This window comes from Girardinichthys multiradiatus, chromosome 9 (genome assembly GCF_021462225.1).
Source record: "Girardinichthys multiradiatus isolate DD_20200921_A chromosome 9, DD_fGirMul_XY1, whole genome shotgun sequence".
In the NCBI taxonomy this organism is placed as follows: Eukaryota; Metazoa; Chordata; class Actinopteri; order Cyprinodontiformes; family Goodeidae; genus Girardinichthys; species Girardinichthys multiradiatus.
The window spans coordinates 6,754,105-6,777,595 of NC_061802.1; the positions used below are offsets into that span (position 1 = coordinate 6,754,105).

Here is a 23,491-nt window from a genome sequence, read left to right on the forward strand (position 1 = left end):
TTCTTCCCTCTGAAATCTTTCACAACTGCTTCCAGCATTAAGCTGACTTCTCTGACTTAGTAAGCTCCACAAGACAACTGAACAAAAAGGCTGAGACAAAAACCACAAAGTGAGTGATCTTGGGTGCAGAAGGCCCATAGTTTAGGAACTGAATCTTGTTCATGTGAAATGTAAGGATAGCCCTTATCACATATAGATGAAAATATAGTCCTCGTATTTTTCTAGGACTGACCCGTATGCCGTCTCCTCAGTGGGTCCTGCTGATTTCCGTTGAGGACAGACTTCTTCAGCAGTCAGACCCGCGAAAATGAATAGGACAGAGTTCATTTAACTGACTTTGTTTAGCACACTGTTGGAATTTGCAGGTTAAGAATTTTATCTCACTTTCTCCAGACAATGTCCTCATTTGGAAAAATGTGTAAACTATACTCACAACACCCTTTACATTGTCTCCATGGAATACAGTAGGCCCATTTGGCCCAAACAGACATTTTTGGTGAATACTCAAGAAAAGAATCTGAAATCCTCCACACTTCACCTAGCCATTTGAGTCAGTTCATGAAATCTTTGCCCAGAGAGTATGTGGTTGTGTGTTTTCAGCTCACAATGCAACAAACTAAGTAACAAAAAATACTCGTACTTGTACTTGTCGTCTTCCACTTATCCGGGACCGGGTCGCGGGGGCAGCAGACTCAGCAGAGACAGACGTCCCTCTCTCCAGACACCTCCTCCAACTCCTCCAGGGGGAGCCCAAGGCGTTCCCAGGCCAGCCGAGAGACATAGTCCCTCCAGCGTGTCTTGGGCCGTCCCCTGGGCCTCCTCCCGGTGGGACGTGCCTGGAACACCTCCCGAGGAAGGCGTCCAGGAGGCATCCGGTATAGATGCCCGAGCCACCTCAACTGGCTCCTCTCGATGAATAGAAATATTTTTCCTTGTGAAAATGTATCTAATTTTACATATGCTCATTTTATTTGCTCTTGACCATATATATTTACTTCAACACCTTTAGGTGGATCAAGTTTATATTCCTTTTCTACATCAACATTAGTTTTGCTCATATACCCTAAGATTATTTTTCTTTTCACTGAGATTACTTTCATTTTTATCACAGGTTTGTGAACAACAATAACCGTTCTAGTTAAATCTAATCATATAAAAGGTGTCTTCATTTAAGATAGAGAAAAAAATCAATTCTGAACTTTCTCCTCAAGGTCACCATGATGAAATCTTCCCCCTGGTCCTGACATCCGCTACCCAGGAGCTCTTCGGTTGCTGTGCTGATGAAGACGTCACGAAGAAGAGCCCCTACAAGCTGCTAAAAAAAGACGACATCGTACAGGACATGAAGACAAGAGCTGCAGTGTCTGATTTCAGCCCAGTGAAGCAGATTGTGCTTGTAAGATTAACACACTGTTATGCAGATCATTCAGAAGACTAAGATACTACAATAATACATGGATCCCAAAACAATGATTCTGGTCAAAGTTCACTCTCTCTCTCCCTTTGTCTGATTAAAATGAAATACGTGATATATGATACTTGCATTCACACTTTCCCTAAATCCCTTCCAGCACATTACTCTTAGACCATAGAGCCTCCTTAGGGGCCGATGCAGCTCCTCAGTTTTAAGTTCTAAGCAGAAGTTGTTTTATTTTTTTTTAAAAGACCTAGACTTTATTAATTGATATTGGTATGAATACATTTTCCTGTTTTTCTAAATCACATCAATTAAGATCTTGTGTCTAGATTTATTTGATTTCTTTTTGTTTGCCCGAAGATGCTCATATCATGGAACATTGATTTGAAAATAAAATGAGTATTGTGAATTTGGTATTATTCTTCTTAACAGGATTACCCAGAGGAAGAGATGTTGTTGGTTTTTGATGCAGACTTCAGATATGGTCAGAGCTTCTACTTGGTTCTGACGCCAGAAGCCAAAAGAAGAATACTTAAAGTGAGCATGCAGCTTTCCTTGTGTTTGTTGTTATCACCCAAAACACTTGTTTGTTTGCCTTTGTATAAGAAAGAATAAAATTTATGATGCATTTATGTAATTTATCATAAAACTGAAAACAATGTTTTGGAGGCCTTGAGAGGGTTTTGTGTTTTTATATATACACATGAATACAAACTTTAGTGCTACCCCTTTAATTTCCTTAGTTTTGTCTTTCAAAATCTACTATTACATGGCATGTCCAAAAAAAGTTGCCACCAAAAATAAAAGGTGACACACTAATATTTTGTTGGACCGCCTTTAGCTTTAATTTTGGTATGCATTTGTTGTGGCATTGATTCAATAAGCTTCTGCAATGTCACAAGATTTATTTCCACCCAGTGTTGAATTCATTTTTCACCAAGATCTTGCATTGATGATGGTACAGTTTGACCACTGCGCAAAGCCTTCTCCAGCACATCCCGAAGATCCTCTTTGGGGGTAAGGTCTGGACTCTGTGGTGGCCAATCGATGCGTGAGAATGATGTCTCATACTCGCTGAACCACTCTTTCACAATTCGAGCCCGATGAATCCTGGCATTGTCATCTTGGAAAATGCCCGTGCCATCAGGGAAGAAAAAATCCATTGATGAAATAACCTGGTCATTCAGTATATTCAGGTAGTCAGCTGAGCTCATTCTTTGAACACATACTGTTGCTAAACCCAGACCTGACCAACTGCAGCAACCCCAGATCATAGCACTGCCCCCACAGGCTTGTACAGTAGGCACTAGGCATGATGGGTGCATCACTTCACCTGCCTCTCTTCTTGCCCTGATGCGCCCATCACTCTGGAACAGGGTAAATCTGGACCCATCAGACCATATGACCTTATTCCATTGCTCCATAGTCCAATCTTTATGCTCCCTAGCAAATTGAAGCCTTTTTTCTGGTTAGCCTGGTTAGCCTCACTGATTAGTGGTTTTCTTAAGGCTACACAGCTGTTCAGTCCCAGTCCCTTGAGTTCCCTTCGCATTGTGCGTGTGGAAATGCTCTTACTTTCACTATTAAACATAGCCCGGAGTTCTACTGTTGTTTTTCTTCGATCTGATTTCACCAAACATTTAAGAGATCGGCGATCACAATCGTTCAGGATTTTTTTTCCGGCCATATTTCTTCCTCGAAGACAATGGGTCCCCACTATCCTTCCAGGTTTCAATAATGTGTTGGACAGTTCTTAACCCAATTTTGCTATTGTTTGCAATCTTCTTAGATGTTTTCTCTGCTTGATGCATGCCAGTGATTTGACCCTTCTGAAACCGACTGACATCCTTTCCACAACCACGGGATGTGTCTTTCGACATGGTTGTTTAAGAAATGAGAAGCAACTCATTGCACCAGTTGAGGTTAAATAACTTGTTGCCAGCTGAAACATAATCGCCCATGCAGTAATTATCCAATGGGAGGCTCGTACCTATTTGCTTAGTTAAATCCAGGTGGCAACATTTTTTTGGCCAGGCAGTGTATTTTAAAGGCTAATGAATGTAAATGGTATAGATTCAATTCTATAATTCTGGTAATTTTTCCAGTGCCTTTTCGTTATTCTGTCTGTGTTCTGCAGTCCCCAGAGACTGAAGCATCAGATGTGTTTGAGGCTGAAGTCAATAAAACCCCACGATCAAAGCACTGGATTTCTCTTGGCAGCGAGAAGGAAATAGACGAGGAACTTCTCAAGGAAACAAGAGAAAAGGCATTGCACAATAATTAAAAAAAACAAATATTGAATGTAAATTTAAATAAAAATTCCTTCTCTTTAATTTATTTGCTGCCGTTCTGTCTATTTTATCTCCTTGTCCTCATCAGCTGATGCTCAAATTAAGAGTGGACCGGATATTTCGATTGCCGATCTGTTTTTCAGATCACAACAGTGCAGATTCTAAGGATAGCCACCTGGAATGTGCTTCCTACCAGGACAGTAGATTCAACATCAAGAAACTGCAGACTGATTTTGGAATTCAGGCTGTTCCCAAGCTACAGAGCAGCAGTACTCAGACACTGAGGTATGATGATGATTCTTTGCACAAAAGTAGATTTAATCAACACAGAAAGACACTCAAAGGTTCTGGCAGTTAAGTAAAAGATACTTAAAGAATGTAAAAAATCAGATCGAAAGGAGTCTATCTTAAAACACAGGTGGCACAAACATTATATACGTTTTTTATTAATATTGTTTTGTACACTTGTGTCCACTTTTGCAGGATGGTTCCAAAGGACACCTTCACACAGTACGAGCCAAGAGAGTTCAGCAACGAGGAACTAGAAAATATTCTTCAAGACGAGAGTCTGAAGAATTGTTGTGCCATACAGACCCCTAGGTAAATATAAACTGTTTTGATTGCACATTGCTGTTTTCCTATCACATCAGTAGAGTAAATTATTGTGTTCTTTTTTTCTGTATCCCAACTGAGTGTTTCAACAAAGAAAATAACCAGGAGTCATCCTCTTACTCAACCAACCAAATTTGGGAAATGCAGAACTGATACTTTTTGCAGTGACGTCGCCTAAGATTGCCATAGTTTGTTCATTATGAGCATTAGCACAGCCAGTTATTGTACTGCTTTTTATTTCTAGGATCTTGCATGCCCTGCAACAAGAAGAGATTATGAATGTGTTTATTGATGACTGGAAGGCTCTGGGGACAGGGCTTGAAGCTGGTGAATGGTCCGGTCAGGTGTCTGATAGTCTGGTGCTTCATCAGATCTTCACAAATCAGAAGTACTCCAAGGACAAGAAAATTAGTTGCCTTAACTGGCACCCAACGATATATGGTAAGGTGCAACATTTTAAAGTAATTAAACTTTCTGTTATCAATGCTGTTTGTCAAGCAAAAACAGAAAAGTGATGTAAAGAAAAATTGGTTTGCTGTAAACATTGTGCTTTAATTATGTCAGACATGGAAAATTATGACCCTTAAAAATTCATGTCTTTTTTAAAGATGGTTGGCACTTTGGTTACTTTCTGTGAATTTTTAATGCTGCAGGTGTGATTGCTGTGGCTTTGATAAAGAAAAAGGAGGAGCAGACAGAGGAATCTCCGTTGTTACTCCCGAGACCAGCTTTCATCGTCTTCTACAGCTTCTCTGACTCTTCTAATCCCCAGGTGTGAGAAATGAGAAAACCTTCCAACACAGCATTAAAGAAATCTCTTCCATATCTCTTGGAGAATAGCTTTTAGAAGAAACAGCACATTTTCATTCAAGACCATTGTTTGCTGTAGGAAAATTTGAGAGACTATTGATTTGACCCCAGGTTCCAATCAATAAATCTGAGCAGCTAAAGTAACATAATACCACTTCTGCATTATGTAAATGTTCTCTGGAGCGAGCCATGTAGTGCTTCATTGGCTAAAGTAAGGCCATGTGGGACTTTATTCACATATCTGATGAAATGCGATTGATGGAAATGGATTGTTGCATTGTAAGATGAACCTTGCATTGAGAGACAAGATTAATGACTTGAGTGAATAAAAACCTCCCATGATGGCGGAATACACCTTATAAAAGTATACACAGCCCTTCAATTCTTTCACATTTTGTCGTATTACAGCCACCATTTTTTGATGTGATTGCAGCTGCATGCTTCTAGCAGTTTTGCACATGAGGAGACACTATTTTCTCTGGAAAAATGCTCAAGAGGTTCATACCTTGGGTTAATGTTTTATAACCCTATAAGCCTTTAACTTTCTCTAGGACCGGCCTTATTGGTCTTCATGATACTATAAGTTCTATGCTATTCACTAACAGACGTCTGAGGCCTTCCCAGAACAGCTCAATTTACACAGATACTCAGTTACACACAGCTGGACTCCAATTTTGTTGCTTCTACTTGCAGTTGGTTGCACACTTCTCAGGGTTTTATTTGGATTCTTTTTGTTCCACCTTCCAAAATGTTTTACTTTCCGCTCTTTCACATAAAATCCCAATGCGGTACATTGATCTTTTAGATTATAATGATGATGAAATGTGGAGTTTTAAATGTATGAATGTTTTTGCAAAGCACTGTAGATAAGTTGATGTTAAAATACAATATTTATGTTCTGTATGAAGGACATTTTCTTTGTTTTGTTTTGTTTTTTTGCAGTTGCTCCTGGAGTGCCCAGACGACATTCTTGCATTCGAGTTCTCCCCCTCTAATCCAAATATTATTGTTGGCGGCTGTGTGAATGGCCAGGTCCTCGTTTTTTATTGTACACCCTTTCCTGTCCTTTATACTATAAGTTTAAAATAATTTCTTTCTACATGTGTCTAGTCTTTAGCTCACTATGAAATATTATTCTCTTTCAGGTTTTAAGTTTGTCACTTATATTTGAGCATTATGTTCTAGGCTAAGGTGCTGTCATCAGCTGACTAATTTTGTATGTTAAATCCTGTTTCAGGTTTTGTTATGGGACATCTCTGTTCATGTCACCTACTTACAGGCAGCACACCCTGGCAGTAAAAAGGCCGCAGCAAATCCTGACACATTTGTAAGTATATATACAGTTAAAACAAATATTTACATTCACTGTAAAAAAAAAAAACACATTCAATGTATTAAATCAGACTAAACTCTTCTGTCATTTACAAAATCCCAGAGTATGGAGATACATTTTTAGACATTTATCTTGTACCTTCTTTAAATTTAGAAGTTTACATACATTTCCTTAGTATTTGGTAGAACTGCCATTAAACTTGGGGCAGACATTTTAGGGTAACCATCAGGAAGAACAACCGGAGAACTGAGATGCTGGTGTCCTTCTATTGCTGCTCTGTGGAGTCGGTGTTGTGCCATGGCATCTCACTGTGGTTCTCCAGTTGCACTGTGGCAGAGAGGAAGCAGCTCCAGAGGGTCATAAACACTGCCCAGAGACTTATTGATCTGCCCTCTTCCATCTTTGGAGGAGATCTACATTACCGACTTTGAAAGTTGCTATTTTTTGAATCTCATTGTGGATTTTTTACACAATGACAATAAAAAGGATTCTGATTCTGATTCTAAAGATCTTTAATGTGCTGGCTATACGTGTGATGTTTGTTTTTTCTTGCAAACATAATGACTAGTCTTTGAACTTTTGTGTATTTTGATATCCCATTGGAGCATTTGAATGGCCTTTTTCTTGAATACAATCTGTTTGATTTGATTGATATGTCAGATTTTTCTGTACAGTGTCTTTTTGTGTTTGCTGTCTCTCCAGGACCTCAATGACAACGGAGAGAATAAGACTCCTGTTGTGCGATTCTCTGCAGTGTCAGCCTTGGAAACCAGCCACAAAGCCCCAATTACTGATGTGCAGTGGCTGCCACAAACATTTGAGGTACAGAAAAGTTGAATGTTAAGAAATTAAAGAAAATTTGAAAAAGACATGCAGAGATTTCTTGAGAAGATATCAACTGTTCTTCAAAGTATAGTGTGGGATATAATGCTTACTACCAACATGACCCCTTTGACCAAAAAAAGTTTATTGAACTGTTGGCGTACATCTTGCAGTTTCTTTTTCCTGCTGGGGTGTATTCCTCACCTCTGTATAGACGGTCGTAAATAAATCACTTTTATTTTCTGTATTTGTCAAGATGCCTGAAAAAATGTAATGATCAAAGTTCCCTCAGGGGGAAGATCCAACACTGGCTTACAAATGTGTTTAGAGCACTTTTTGAGATTGTCATAAACTTCTGTTTCTTTTTTTAGGTTTTAGTTTTTTAGAAAAACATAAAGCATGATTGTAAACTGGAAGGAAAATGATGCCTGCTTTTTGTCTTTTCTATACAAATAAAATTCTGTTAATCATGGTTTGCATTGTATTCAGCCCGAAAGAGTAATTGCTTTGTAGTGCCATTGTTCCCTGCAACTAGAGCTTCTGGCATTTTCTGGGTATGTCCTTTCAGCGTTCCACATCTAGAGACTGAGGTTTTTGCCCATTCTTCTTCGCAAAAAAACTCAAGTTCAGTCATAATAGATAGAGAGCATCTGTGAACAGCAATTTTCAACTTCTGCTCCAGATCCTCATTTGTCTCATTCAAGTCTGGGCTTTGAATGGGCCATTCTAACACATTTACAAGCTTTGATCCTGCGCCGTTGTTTATTTGCAATTCTATGTTTGTTTTGGTCTTGTATTCTGTTCTACCTACCATCTCTGACCAGTTTTCCTTTCCCAGTTATTGTGTGTATAGATTCTAATAGGTGAGCTTTGGATCTTGCCATCTCAGATTAATGCTCTCATTGCCTGGCTGTCAGTTTGGGTGCATTGGCCATGTCTTGGTAGGTTTGAGCCATACTCTTCATTCCCTGATGAAAGTTTTATAACCTAACCCTACTTCAAACTTCTCTATAACTTTCTCCCTGAAGTCTTTGCTGTGCTTTTATGGACCTCTGAACCCTTCAAAGAACATCTGTAGTTATACTGAGATTAAATTACACACAGGGGGGCTTTATTCATGAAACAGGTGGCTTCTGAAAGTAATTGATTCCATTGTATTATACTTAGGAGCTGAATATCTCTGCATGTCTCACGTTAACAAGTTCTGTAAACCTAATAATAAAATGGCTGAAAGAACATGAATATTTTTGCTAGGAAATGATGTAGTCTTGTGTTGTGTTTTATAACTTTCTCTCTGATAAGGTGACTGGGATGGGTTTACCAGTGGAAAACAAGATGAAAGTGTCTGTTCAGATTACCACCTGCTCTCCTGACTGGTAGGCTTTAGGCAAAATATCTATTTAAATCTAAAAAAATTTTTTAAACTTTTGGTCGAAAAATATATTTGTTTTAACAATATTTTGTATGTGCCTGCGGTCATGCTATTTATAAACCTTAACTAAACAGGTAGCTAAAGACAAGTCTCCCTCTTTTGGTACAATTCTCGTTGTTCACCATCAGTCTTTCCTATGGAAGTCAGTAGTAATATTGATTGCTAATATTGGACATTCAATGGTTTTATTTGAGTTTTGCCACAGTAGCTGGTGGTTCATGCAATGGCCAGTAACCCCCTTCCTTTAACCCACACATGATCCTAACAACCTGATATGAATACAGACACAATTATATTGTAAATACTGGAATACATATCACACATGAAAACCTAGAGCAAAATATTTTTCTCTTAGTAGAATTAATGAACTTTTTTGTTGCACTAAAAATGCACACATTCAGTATATTGTGAGCTGAAGTAAGAAATAAATCATTAGAATGAAAATACATTCAAATGCTAAAGGTCATATTGTAGTATTGTTATTTGATCATCTTGACTTTGTAATAACTGCAGGCCGCAGGTTGTAATTAGATGTATTTAAAGAAACTCAAAGCAACAACTGATTTGAGGTTTTCCTAAGTTCCAGATTGTGACTGTTTGGCCTTGTTTTGTTCTATAGCACTATACGTTTTTGGGATGTGAGACTTGCAAATCTGCTCATTCATACACCTTTGGACAGAAGGCAGACTGACCAGAAGACCCCAATTACAGCCTGTAGCATCCCTGAAACGTTCAAACACCTGGACAGGACATGGAAACCATTGTTCAGGGTACTTTGGAATTTGGAAAGTTGTAAACGAAAGCATATTTTATTAACATTCTACTCTATTCTAATCTCACTTTCAAAAACACTTTTGGATAAAAAAAAATATAGATTAGTGAATCCACTTAACCTTCTGACATTTTCCAATTGAGGAATGCATATAAAAAAAAATAATAGAGAAGTCCAGGCTCAAGAATCTATTCTGTGTCATTTGTCAGGTTTCCCTGCCAAAGATCGATACCAAAGGAGAATACGTTCCTTTGAAGTTCAGCTTTGAACATTACACCTGCAGTACAGGTAGGGCCACTGGGGAAATATTTTCTTTTTTATTGGAGTTCGACTTAATTTCTATACTTTATTAAAATTGTAAAATTTTAACCATTTAAGAAATATTTTGTTCAGTTTTGCATTGGAAGGCTTAATTAAGTGATGAGCAGGACTATCTTTCTCTATCTGTCTTTGTTTTTTAAAGAGTAGCTAAACCCCAAATGATTTTTTTGCAGATAAACTGTATAAATTGTGCCTTAAGGGTGCTATCTTTATGTTACTTTGCAAATTTTGACATACTTGTTTTATTCTGTATACTTGTTTTATTCTGCAATTTGTGGCCATCCGGGAGGAGCTCGGAGTAGAGTTGGTGCTCCTCCACATTGAGAGGAGTCAGTTGAGGTGGTTCGGGCATCTGTATCGGATGCCTCCTGGACGCCTCCCTCGGGAGGTGTTCCAGGCATGTCCCACCGAGAGAAGGCCCAGTGGACGGCCCAGGACACGCAGGAGGGACTATGTCTCTCGGCTGGCTTGGGAACACCTTGGGCTCCCCCCAGAAGAGCTGGAAGAGTTGTCTGGGGAGAGGGACATTTGGGCTTCTCTACTTAGTCTGCTGCTCCCGTGACACGGTCTCATGGAAGCAGAAGACGACAAGTATTTGTCCCAGAACCGCCTTAGTGCTGACCTCTTTGGTTTGGAGGATGGCTACTGCAGTTGAATTTTCCTTTATTGTCATAGTTTTGACCGCCGACTTGACCTACATGCAGAGAACACTCGGAAACAGGGAACAGTTTAATAAATTTTTTTGAATGCTGGAGCAAGGGCCGGAAAACACCGTAACATGGCAGGACTGCAGAGAAGGGACGAGAGTAAGTAAATAAACACTTAAACAGAATATACTAGTTGCAGATAAGCTTACTGATTAGAAGCCGGGATCCGCCAGGGAGAGGGCGTGTCAGGACTGAGAATTGACATGGAAACGGTGCCTGCGGAAGCTTAGAGGAGTCTGGAGATGGTACTCGCCATGGTGGGGTGGACACGGTTCGCAACTTGAGCAGAGTGCTGATCAGTTCGGACTGCCATCCAGGTAAGATGTCCAGAGAGGTTCAGGGCCCGTGGGATTCCAGGGTCCTTTCTTCAACAAAGCCAGTGAGAACGTCAGGCAGCACCTACATGGAAGAGTCAAGGAATTAACAAGAAGCTTGACTTCAAGGAGAGGCTGATAGTAATACCACTGGGGCAAAACAGTCAGCTGCTGAAGTGCTGGCAGTCCTCCCTTTTATCGCACAGTGATTGATGACCAGATAAGCTGCACCTGTCAGCCTCCAGACCTCCAGGGCTTCCGCGGCACCTAGTGGGGAAACTGGTTAACTGGTTCATTTATTTACAAATGGAACAGCTTGGTACATGTCTACGTCTAAGCCCCGCATTCGAGTATAAAACCATCTCACTCAGACACACGCCCCTGTGGCGAGTCATGAGTTGTAATTACAGACATTGCAAGTATCGATAACGTTTTCAGGTTAGCATTGTACCACCTATTAGATAGCATAACATTTTAATTTAAGTTGTTAGATTATTCAGTCATTCTCTGGCGCCTTGAGCCAGAGGCTCAAACTGATAAGGCTCAGGCCTGCTGGGCTCCACAAAGCTTCTCTTAACCTCCGGTGAGGAGGGTGGTAAAAAATCCTCCAGCTCACAGACCGACCCGTGGTGAAGCTACCAGCATTGCGCTGGTCACTCCCCATGTTTCAATATGTCAAATTAAGCTAACTTTCACCTTCGTTCATTCTGACCACAACCCCGCTTAACCCCCTCTGCTCATCCCCACACTTGGCTGTGCCCCTCAGTGTCTCTTGGCACCACCCATTTTGGTGGCATTTTTGAAGATTTGTCTGGGGGCGAGATTATGTTCTTACATCGGGCTTAGTTCCAATTTAAGTTTCCCACCACTCTAATAAGCATCCCTCTTGTAAGACAAGTCCCTTTATGGCAGCAAAGCACTGTCTATGCTTACTGTCAGCTCTTTGTAATATCTTGCTCAGAATGCTTGAGTGTGTCCTGGCTGGTCAAGAAGAGTCCTGTCTTTGTCTGGCTGAAGGTCTGGCTCTATAAACACAGCTTTGATAGCTGTCTGGTTGTGAAGTTAATTTGCTCTAAATAATTTATTTTTTTAGCCCTAGGCACTCACCAATTAAGATTTTAATGAATCTCAGTGTGATGAGTATTTTGGTTCAATGTAAGAGGTTTGCCTATCTTATTGACAGATATGAGTCTTTGCCTCTGACCACAGTATTTACCCTTTTGCTGCACACCACTGCTATTTCTAAAGATGGAGCCATTTAATGGTCATTTGTAGCACAAAACAAAAGAGTTCATGTGATTGCACAAGCCAAGTTATTGCTAGCAGGATTCATGGGGACTATGTAACAGGCATGTTCTTGGGCAGGACTGAATCAATCTCTGCAGAGGTGAAACTCCTTTCTGTCAGGGTCTGTCATTTTGGGGTTTTTTGTTAGTTTACTTTTTCTCTGTTTGGTGTTTTTCTGTTACTTTCTGATTAGTAGTTACTTCTGTTAAGTTATCACTTTCTAGATTCTGGTGTTCTTGTGTTTTCCCTTTAGATCAGTTTTTTCTCCTAGGCTTATTTTTTTGTATAGTTCTCTTTTGGTTAGTCCCATGTTTATGTTCTCTGTCAGGTCTTATTAGTTGCATTTTGTCTCTGTACTCTGCCTGCCTGCCTGTCCATAAGTCTGTCTTCATTACATTAAACCTCTAACTACTCACCATGCGGCCTCCTAGCCATGTTCTGCGCTCTGGTCCTACCTCCGAACCCACAATTATAACACTTTCTCCACACACTTTTAAAGGGAGAAAGCAGATTTAGAAAATGTGTGACAGAGAAATCAGCTGCTAAGCAGAAGTGTCTGATTTTCTGGCTTCATCAGGTCTGATCTGTAGCCGACCAGTCAGGATTTCAAAAATCTGATCTTTCCTCCATACTAAGTGCTGCCAGCTTGTATTGGTGTGGACAGTTACTGGGCAAAAAAGGTTCAATGTTATTTTTACTATCGCTAAGATGATTGAAATGAAGTCAAATAAACTACAGAGATTTAAAAAGCTAATTTAAAGGAAACTAAATGCTACTTATCAATAACTTTGTTTCCCATATGTTCATGTATTTTTGTAGATTGGGCTTTGATGTGTTGTTTTGTGCGAAGAAGAAATTTGTAACGAGGGAAAACCTATTTTCACAGCCTTGTGCATCTGTAAGATCTCTAATAGTGGTGATGGGAAAGGATTTAACCAACTTACTCGTTTCCCTTTTTTCTAGAATCTTCATTCCCAACTCTTTTCCTCATGCATCTCTTTCCCTGCTGTCCTCTTATCCCTATTCCCAACCCATTCATTAGATATACTCTCCTTATCCTCCTCCTTTTGTCTTCCTAACATCTTGTTAATGTTAATAGTACAACGTAGACAGCATCAATCTGATTTCCGTACATCAGGTATACCTTGCTGATGCTAACTGTTCCTCACTTTTTCTGCATTTTTGTAAGGAGCAGGGCCATCTATCTTCGATGTTGGAATAATAATTTACACATTAATCTTTTTTCCCACGCAGAAAAAGATACAGAAAATAAATGGACAGAGAACCTTCCTGAGTACAGCCAACTCAGAATGCCATTGACTGAAAAACTGAAAGCAATGGAAGATGTCAATACCAAATTTTTTGTTGGGACAGAGGTATAACAGTTACACAAAATCAAAATTTGGAACACAACTCTTGTAAGTATTTGTTTGAGATCTGTCGGCCAGAAAACTGTATTCTAACATTAATGTACCCATTTTCTAGCCAAGCCTATGACAGAACATTGGTCATGAAGACTCTAGAGAATATCAGATATGTGTAGGTTTATTTTGTGATGAATTTTATATATTGGTTTGTGTTTTCACTGTCAGAGTGGGGAGATTGTTTACACTGACTGGAAACTGGAAATCGACGAGTCTGGGCGGCCGCGCAGTGAGTGGTGCCACATTCCTAGTTTGTTTAAAAGAGCCATAAACAGTATATCCTTTACTGTCTTCAAGCATTTTGATATCAGGCAGTGACATTAATAACAGTAAGCTGAACAATAAATCAAGTGTTCTAACAATAAATCTGATAACCCTCTTGTACTTTTGCAGTGAGCAAAATTTAATTACTCTCAGGAAATGTATAGGATTACAGATGGTTTACTTGTCATCATCATTTATTGTTACTCTGACTGGAAATCACATTTAGTATTTTACCAAGTAAAACATGCTTTTCACATGTTTTTCTCCCAGGTGCCAAACCTCTTCTGTGTTTCAACACCCATCAGTGGCTGGTGAACACAGCACAGCGATCACCATTCTTTAAAGACATTATTTTGACAACAGGAGGCTGGAATTTTGCCATTTGGAAAGAGGGAGTCATGGTAACTACACTATAAAACAAGTGCACTGGGCATAAATGATGTGCCCAGTGTACATACATACACCGCACAAGGTTAAGTATTATGGCATACAATGTTTAAAATAGAAGGAAATTTTGCTTTCGTATAGAAAGCCTTGCAAAAGTATTCATTCCCCTTGAAGTTTTACACATTTTGACATGTTACAAGAACAATCCTGTGTATTTAATTGGGATTTTATGTGATGGACCAATACAAATAGAGCAGGCTTATGAAGAGGAAATTAATCAATACATGTTTTTTTTTTTTGCAAATACAAATCTGAATGTGGTGTCAAGTGCAGCTGTCTTGAGAAGTCACCCAGTTAGTGACTAGAGTCTACCTGTGTATAAATGAATCTCAGTATAAGTACAACATTCTGTAAAGGTCTCAGAGGTCAGAACAACAGTGAACAGAACTGTATTAATACTGTATGTTTAATTATTTTAAAGTTAGGTAGCAAATATTTTATGTTTTACTCAAAACATCATAACGTGTATTACCCTCACAGTTGCAAGTAAACATCATACAAGCATTTAATCAATGGATTTTTATAGTTTCTGGAGCATACAGATAACTAAGCAAGTACTCTAAAGAAACTGACTTTATATTTTGCTGTAAAAATCTGTCTGAAGCATGTATATATTTCTGTCTAAACATGTGTGAAATTCATGTTGCAACCTTGTAATGATTTACTTTTTTTCCTTCAAACTCCTGCATGCAGGGCGGCCCATTGGTTGTGTCACAATACTTTGAGCAGGAGTGCACTGTGGGATGCTGGTCACTGTCCCGGCCAGCTGTTTTCTTCATTGGGAAACAAGATGGCAGTGTTGAGGTATGGGACCTGCTGAAAAACTCCAGTGAACCACTACAACTTCATGCTCACATCAGCAACACCAAGATAACCTGCTTGAAACCCTGGGCTGTCTCTGGTGAGAAAACATATAAGCTTCCTATAAAAGGTGTTTGTCTTTTATTACCATGTTGGTAGACTTTATCCCTGAACAACTATAGAAATGAGTTGATAAAAGCTAATTTGTGGTTTCTCAACCACCATTCACAACAATTGATTATGTCACTCCCCCACCTCTCCCTGTACTTTTACAAATTGCTTATTTAATGCTATATTTAGCTACGGTTTATACTGAGATGCCATCGGTTTTCTCAGGGTTTAGGCCCATGTTAGGTAAGTCATCAGACTAATTTAGATTGTTGTGTGCTTCCAGCCAAGCAGCACTTCCTGGCTGTGGCGGATGATCTTGGTGTTCTCCGTGTTTTTGAAATTCCAAAGACCCTCTATGTTCCCTCCAGGCATGAGGTGAGGCGGCACATGCAGACTGGTTTGTTTGTTAAAAATAAAGAAAATAAGTAAGTCTGAGTACCCTTGCTTATGGTATGTTCTAAATTTCAGCTAATTTATTGTTTTTTTGATAAACCAATACAAAGTGTAGTACATAGTTTTGAAGTTGAAGGAAAATCATATATGACCAGTTATGCGTGTTGCTTAATCTCATAAATACAGCTGTTCTGTAAAGGCTTCTGAGGTTTGTTAGAGAACATTAGTGACCAAATAGCATCATGAAGGACCAAGGAACACAGCAGACAGGTCAAAGAGAACATTGCAGAGATGTTTAAAGGACGTTTAGGTTATAAAACAATATCCCAAGTTTGGAACAATTTACAGAGCACTGTTCAATCTATCCTATGATAATAGGATGGATTGAACTGAAATCCATCCTCTGAAATTTGGCCTTTATGGAAAATTTGTGAGAAGAAAGCCATTGTTGAAAGAAAGCCATAACAAGTTCCATTTGAAGTTTGCCACAAGTCTTTAGGGGGACAAAGCAAATATGTGGAATACAATCCTATGGTCAGTACAGACCTGAATTAAACTTTTTGGCTTATGCTGAAAAAAACACATGGAAGAAAAATAACACTGATCATTTCCCTTAACACACCATCCCCAACATGAAACATGGGCGTGGCAGCATTATGCTGTGGGAATGCTTTTCTATAGAGGAGCTAGAAAAGCAAGTCAGAACTGATGGTAAGATGGATGTAGCTAAATACAGGGCAAACCTGGAAAAAACAAAGTTGGTTCGTCATCTATCTGATCCTAAACATGCAATCAGAGGTACAATGGAAGAATGGCCCAGTCAAATTCCAGACCTAAATCCAGTTCTGTGGAAAGACTTCCATCCAGTCTGATTGAGCTTGAACTTTTTTTCTAAGAGGAATCAGTAGAAACGTTGGTCTTCTGAAATGCAAGGCTGGTAGCAACATACCAAAAAAAAAAGAAACCAGCTGCTGTAACTGGAGATTTTTGCCCTTTCCCTTGCACTTCAAAATTATGCTGTCATTTGTGTTGATCCATCTCATAAATCCCGATAAAATGCATATCGGTTTGTGGTTATAATTTAGGGAAAAGCGAAACAGTACACGGAGTATGAATTTTTAAATCACATATTTCACAGACAACCTTTTTGGGTTATTTGCAGAGTTTAAGCATGAAGAAATACTTTGAACTTGAGACGGCGAACTTAAAGGACTATTTAAGGAGAAAAGAAATCTGGACCAAACAGGAAAATGAGGAGGAGGAGCTCAAGAAAATGGTGAGATATGTTTTCTGTCCTGAACAGATGGTGTCATTTGTGCATAAATCTGAACACAGAAGGTACCAAATTATTCCTGTTCAAATGATGCTGCTAAAAAATAAAAACTTATTTCCTTGCAAAAGCATGTTGTTCATTTACCCAGGATCTGAAGCAGTAAGGACACTAGATTCCAGACTGAACTCCAAGATTATTTCTGAGCATCTTACAAATATATTTAAGTCAAATAAAACATTTGCCAGTTCATGTATACCTTGAAAAGAAGAGGCTGTAGCCTGGCCTTTGTGTCTCTGTCTTTTTATCAGTATCTTTTTTTTCATGGCCTAATGATTAATTCATTGTCTATATTATTTGATACTGACCATAGAGGATAGTGTAGGTATTAGTAGACAGTGTCTGGCAATCTCTTTGCTAACTGTATTGGCTAAATCAATTAAGGGCTAAATGTTTCCATCTCAGCCTGGATAGCAGCTACAGTATAAAGGCAGGTAAAGGTTCCCTTTACCTAACTATCTCATGTTCCTTTTGATGCCAAATGAGGGCTGCTGAGGTCACCTCCAGCCTTTGTTGCTTCTAGAGACCCTTTATCATTATTTGTATATTCTGAAAGAAACAATGGACACATACATGGCACAATAGTTTGGTTTTCTGCTACAAATTGGCACAAATAAACTGTAAGTATCTGAATTATAATTGGTACTAAAATAAAATGCCTACAGTAAAGTGAATTTTATGTCTACACCTCAGAAACTGTAAACTCTTTCTGGTTTAAAACCACTAAAAATATAGTATTAGCATAAAAAGACGTATTAAATTTTATACAGTTGGAAATCGGTTGCCAAAGCTCAGGTGCATGATTGGTGTCTGATTAGGAGCACCCGTGAGCATAAACTGTGGTGCAGCAGCCACGTGTCATTTTCGGTATAGATCTGACCCACATACAGAGAACACTCAGAAGAGAATGTTTTACGGATTTTATTGTCAGCAAAGTAATCTGGGATGAGGACTGGAAACACCAACTGTACGGGAAGGAAGAAGAATGGACCGGAAAACAAACAAATGATATGAAGTAACTGATTACTTATATCTGAGAAATGGCTTACCTAATTGTTGTAGCTTGAACCACCAGGGGTAGAGAGATTCACAGTCTTAACTTGCGAAGGAAGATCGTTCAGTTGTCTTCTTTGTTGTGATCTTGGTGCCAGCCAAATGGAGCTCAGGTGCTGGTGTTTGAGATGGAGGAAGGAACAGGGTACACCGATACCTGGGTCCTGGAGTTGGAGGAAACGGGAAGCAGCCAGCTTGGTCCGTGTCCGAAAGGTACAGACGGTAGTGAGAGAAATCCACAAGAATATACAGGGGTTGGACAATGAAACTGAAACACCTGTCATTTTAGTGTGGGAGGTTTCATGGCTAAATTGGACCAGCCTGGTAGCCAGTCTTCATTGATTGCACATTGCACCAGTAAGAGCAGAGTGTGAAGGTTCAATTAGCAGGGTAAGAGCACAGTTTTGCTCAAAATATTGAAATGCACACAACATTATCGGTGACATACCAGAGTTCAAAAGAGAACAAATTGTTGGTGCACGTCTTGCTGGCGCATCTGTGACCAAGACAGCAAGTCTTTGTGATGCATCAAGAGCCACGGTATCCAGGGTAATGTCAGCATACCACCAAGAAGGACGAACCACATCCAACAGAATTAACTGTGGACGCAAGAGGAAGCTGTCTGAAAGGGATGTTCGGGTGCTAACCCGGATTGTATCCAAAAAACATAAAACCACGGCTGCCCAAATCACAGCAGAATTAAATGTGCACCTCAACTCTCCTGTTTCCACCAGAACTGTCCATCGGGAGCTCCACAGGGTCAATATACACGGCTGGGGTGCTATAGCCAAACCTTTGGTCACTCATGCCAATGCCAAACGTTGGTTTCAATGGAGCAAGGAGCGCAAATCTTGGGCTGTATTGTTCTGTGATGAGTCCACCTTTACTGTTTTCCCCACATCCGGGAGAGTTACGGTGTGGAGAAGCCCCAAAGAAGCGTACCACCCAGACTGTTGCATGCCCAGAGTGAAGCATGGGGGTAGATCAGTGATGGTTTGGGCTGCCATATCATGGCATTCCCTTGGTCCAATACTTGTGTTAGATGGGCACGTCACTGACAAGGACTACCGAACCATTCTTGAGGACCATGTGCATCCAATGGTTCAAACATTGTATCCTGAAGGCGGTGCTGTGTATCAGGATGACAATGCACCAATACACACAGCAAGACTGGTGAAAGATTGGTTTGATGAACATGAAAGTGAAGTTAAACATCTCCCATGGCCTGCACAGTCACCAGATCTAGGCGAGTCAGGAAACGTTTTCCTCCACCAGTATCACGTAGTCCACTATCCTGCAAGAAGAATGGCTTAAAATCCCTCTGACCACTGTGCAGGACTTGTATATGTCATTCCCAAGATGAATCGATGCTGTATTGGCCGCAAAAGGAGGCCCTACACCATACTAATAAATTATTGTGGTCTAAAACCAGGTGTTTTAGTTTCATTGCCCAACCCCTGTAGATCCTTAACTCAGTAGTGGAGAATCCAGATGCTCAGAGAAACTCTGGAATGAAGTCGGAACTCAGCAAGGTAAACAAAGCCTCAGGTAAAAACCTGCGTGGGAACAAAATACAAAGTTACTTGAATTGCATGAACGAAGCAAAAAATCAGTAGAGGCTGAGCTTGTTACCACTAAGGCAAACACTCTGGCATCAAAGTGTTGGCAGCCTTCCGCTTAAGTACTCCTCCAAGCAATCAGCAGATAGGAGACACCTGTCATCCAGCGCACCTGAGAACTCCAGCACCAACTGTGAAACACTGAATGGTTATGTAGACAAGTACACCAAACACACACATACACACACACACATACAGACTCAGACTCTGACACCACGTTTGATTGATCTGGATATGGTCCATGTCTTCAAGCTGGTGTTATGCAAAATCATCTCCAAACTAAAGGCCAAGTGTCATATAACAGGGGATGTCAGAGACAAGCCTGGTGTGGGCATCCCATGCTAAGAAAACTTCCTCACCCTGTCAGCACCTTGGACCCTTTGGTAGTCTTCAACAGATTTGTAGTCTAGGATTGCAGGACAATGTGGCTCACTGCTCTCTACCTGGACAATCCGGAACAGACTGCACATACCCAGTCTCTGGTCTTATAGGGCAGTTGCTGCATCAACAGGGTAACTGATGATCAGGGGTGGATTATCCCTCACTGGAAAACAAGGCTTGTCATCATTAGAGTCAATCTAAGTACAGAGAGATAATGAAATAGGATTCTGGAACCAATGGCAATTAGTCTGGGTCTGAATACTGTATTCCAAAATGAGAATGTTCTCATTTGATCAGAGACTATCTTCCCAATTTGGGAGTGGAGTAGATGGAATGTCTTGAACTCAACCCCACTAAACATTTGTGGTATTATCTTGGGACTGCTGTTCATGCCAGAGTGACCCAAGCGACTGGACTGGCTAACTTGTGACAGATGCCAATTGAAGATTGGGATGCCATCCCATAGCACTGTGTGTGAACAAGCTGGTGACCAGCATGAGGAGGAGTACCAGGCTTATGGTGCTGTTTGGTTTTCCCATGCCCCACTGAGTCCCCCTGCTTGGTAAATGAATAAACTGTTTTATTTTCTTCAAGATCATCCTATACAATAAATAACACCAAACAAGAGTCAATAGCCAATAGCAGAATCCACTGTTTGGCTTTGATTTAACTAGTTTTTTATGGACCAAATGCATGTTCTTATAAATCTGGCACCATTTAAGATAAAATAAACAGGTGTCCAAGTATATAAAATCTATTGCCAACAAGCAGTGTTACACCAAATAAATAATCAACCAAACACAAGTATCTTTACTTTTTGTCCTAGTTTTATATTTTTCTAACACTCTTTTTAGACTGTTAAAATTCAGGTGAAATATAAAATGTTTTGCAAAAGAGCATAAAATGTGGAGTCTTTTGTATGGCATGTTTTAAAATTGCCCCATTCTTTACCATTTTCCTTAACTCTATTTCAACTCTTATTGCTTCTGCAGGAACCTGGTACACCAGTGACGTGCCCAAATGTCACTGTTTATCCAGACATAAAGGAGTACCATGATGATGTGATGCTAGAGGAGAATTCCCTAAAGAGCATAGGCATGTGGCCCACTGGTGAAGAGATATAGAGGTAGAATACCTAATATCACCAACATTCATGAATATTTACACAAACAGCTATGTACAAAATAGAGGCTGATTGTTTGTTCATTGCCTGATTGATGTGTGCTTTTGATATTGTTTATATCAAGAATTTATCTCCAAATTTACATTTTTATTGTTGTTTTTAAAATAGTTTTTCTAAATTAAAATGACCATAACATTTCATGAACACTGTATTTTATTTACTTGTAAGATGTGAAAACTGTCTTCTCTGGTTACTTTTACACCTAATATTTATACACCGTCTCCATGTAACAATATGTCTATCATCATCGAATTATGATGCTTTTGTTTCATATAATCCCTCAGAAAACCCATGGCCTCATTGCTGACCCATTCCTCTGTTTAATGGTTTTACAGATACTTATTTTTAAATTGAGATTGTTTTACAAGTTTAGCTGTTTTGTTTTGTTTTTTTCTTTGAAAGAAGGTGCAACTTTACAGTTTGTAACAATACTCTTACTGAACTTTTCTGTCACCCTCACAATATAGGCAACGTTAGAAAGATCCTGTCCCAGAGTAGGGCAGAAAAACTATTTCATTCATTTGTTACTTCGAGGCCGGACTAAGTGGGGTTTCTGCAAACCTTAGAACTCAATGGAAAAGGCTGGACTTATATTTTATATTACCAATTCGCATAATAAACTTCATTTGGACACCTGGCGGAGGCCCAGGGGACGGCCCAGGAGGCCCAGAGGACGGCCCAGGACACACTGGAGGGACTATGTCTCTCGGCTGGCCTGGGAACGCCTTGGGCTCCCCCCATAGGAGCTGGAGGAGGTGTCTGGGGAGAGGGAAGCCTGGGCGTCTCTACTAAGTCTGGCGCCCCCGCACCCCAGTTCTGGATAATGTGGGAGACGATGAGTATGAGTACGAGTAATTTAAATTAAGTCTATATGATTGGACCATGTAGATTTGATTTTGTATTTCTGGGTGTGAATTGGATCTTGTAAAGTGCCTTTAGATAACCCCTATTGTGAATTTGTGGCGTATAAATTAACTGAATTGAACTAATAATTAAGAACCAAAGAAAATAATAGAATAGGAACTACGGTATATAGGTAGTAAATAGTTTTTTTTTATAAGCAACAGCTATAAAAATATTCAGGCTCGCCAAAAACGGTGTGTCTGTCATAGTTGTTGTATCTTTGGTAGACACTTCACCCTCGTTGCCTGCTGATAGTGGTCAGAAGGCCCGGTGGCACCGATTGTATGGCAGCCTCAGTCTTCCCCAGGGCAGCTATGGCTACTGTGTAGCTTTCCACTGTCAGTGTATGAATGTGTGTATGAATAAGTGAATAACTGAATGTAGTGCAAAGTGCTTTGGGGTCTCTGGGGATTTGGAAAAAAAACACTATACAAGTTACACTATATACATATTTAACCTTTCACCATTCTGACAAAAGTTGATAAAAATTTTCATGACAAAGTCTCTGTAAACTGTCTGAACAAACATGTATAAAATTAAAAACAGAATCAAAAGTTTAAACTTTATTTTACCTAAAACATTTGAATTGTTTCAAGCAACCACAGATAAACTGAAAAATTGGGCCTAAACGGTAATCTTAGCTGAACCTGTAAATCTTCAAACCATAAGCTGTATAAAGGTAGGCTCAAAATTGTCTATATCACTTTCAGATATAGATTTTAATTGATCTGCAGAAGGAGCTATAGACAATGGCAATTTCAAAGACTTCAAAGGTGAATGAATGGTCAAAAATATTAGAGTAGACATTCAATAAGCTTGCTGTAAGGCCAACAAAGGATTTTCTGCTGGTTGTTGAGAAGGATGTAAATAATTGTTTAAATATAATTAAAAACAGAGATTTTTTTTTCCAAAGGTACCCGTCTTTTGTGAGATGCTTGTCATTTTCCATCATAAACAAATTTGCTGGCTTACATATTATTGTACAACAGCGCTAATGCTACCAGTATGGAAGATGACCTTGCATTTTCAAACTTTTCTAAAAGGTAATTCTTTCCCTAATTCCTTATAATTTATCTACATCTGTGATGTTCGACATTACTTAGAGGTACTGCAGTATGATACAGTGGGTCTTTCTTCTGTTTTCTGTTTCCATTAGTTTTGCTCCTTCATGATGATAATAAAAGAAGCAGAGAAGCAAACCTTTAGTCCTAAACTGACAGCCGGTGTCCAGTCAGAAAAGAAACTGCAAAGCAGCGAGGGGGTAGCAGGTCAAATACTGCATAATGTAGGGGCAGCTGTCTATTGGCAAGTTTTCACACTGTGTTCAAGACTGCTCAAAAGGAAAGGGAGAGCACAAGGTTTGACAGAATCAATGAACGACACAAGCACAGACTTTGGGGAAGCGGGGGTAGCAGAGAGGGAGAGGAATGATGGAAAACAGCTCTGTAGAGAGCAGGGCTCTAC

General features: G+C 39.7%; 1 protein-coding gene across 7 annotated transcripts in view; it reads left to right on the forward strand.

The window, feature by feature from the left end:
- dnai3 (dynein axonemal intermediate chain 3) overlaps nucleotides 1-23,491 on the forward strand; it is a 33,088-nt gene that overhangs the window by 4,724 nt on the left and 4,873 nt on the right. For 4 of the 7 annotated variants that reach the window (XR_007039693.1, XR_007039692.1, XM_047375154.1 and 1 more), the window contains 20 exons: nucleotides 1,212-1,396; nucleotides 1,850-1,954; nucleotides 3,555-3,683; nucleotides 3,797-3,993; nucleotides 4,192-4,308; nucleotides 4,565-4,761; nucleotides 4,974-5,092; nucleotides 6,073-6,162; nucleotides 6,368-6,457; nucleotides 7,166-7,285; nucleotides 8,588-8,661; nucleotides 9,337-9,487; nucleotides 9,699-9,777; nucleotides 13,373-13,494; nucleotides 13,711-13,771; nucleotides 14,077-14,207; nucleotides 14,947-15,154; nucleotides 15,449-15,540; nucleotides 16,721-16,834; nucleotides 20,934-21,067. Coding sequence is in view for 5 of the 7 variants with exons in the window: in XM_047375154.1 (XP_047231110.1) it covers nucleotides 1,212-1,396; nucleotides 1,850-1,954; nucleotides 3,555-3,683; nucleotides 3,797-3,993; nucleotides 4,192-4,308; nucleotides 4,565-4,761; nucleotides 4,974-5,092; nucleotides 6,073-6,162; nucleotides 6,368-6,457; nucleotides 7,166-7,285; nucleotides 8,588-8,661; nucleotides 9,337-9,487; nucleotides 9,699-9,777; nucleotides 13,373-13,494; nucleotides 13,711-13,771; nucleotides 14,077-14,207; nucleotides 14,947-15,154; nucleotides 15,449-15,540; nucleotides 16,721-16,834; nucleotides 20,934-21,065 (2,513 nt within the window). In the remaining 2 variants the exon portion in view is untranslated. Of the gene's footprint in view, nucleotides 1-1,211; nucleotides 1,397-1,849; nucleotides 1,955-3,554; nucleotides 3,684-3,796; nucleotides 3,994-4,191; nucleotides 4,309-4,564; nucleotides 4,762-4,973; nucleotides 5,093-6,072; nucleotides 6,163-6,367; nucleotides 6,458-7,165; nucleotides 7,286-8,587; nucleotides 8,662-9,336; nucleotides 9,488-9,698; nucleotides 9,778-13,372; nucleotides 13,495-13,710; nucleotides 13,772-14,076; nucleotides 14,208-14,946; nucleotides 15,155-15,448; nucleotides 15,541-16,720; nucleotides 16,835-20,933; nucleotides 21,269-21,591; nucleotides 22,637-22,940; nucleotides 23,086-23,491 lie in introns of those variants that run through there. The other 3 variants (XM_047375156.1, XM_047375157.1, XM_047375155.1) reach the window with 3 other exon arrangements.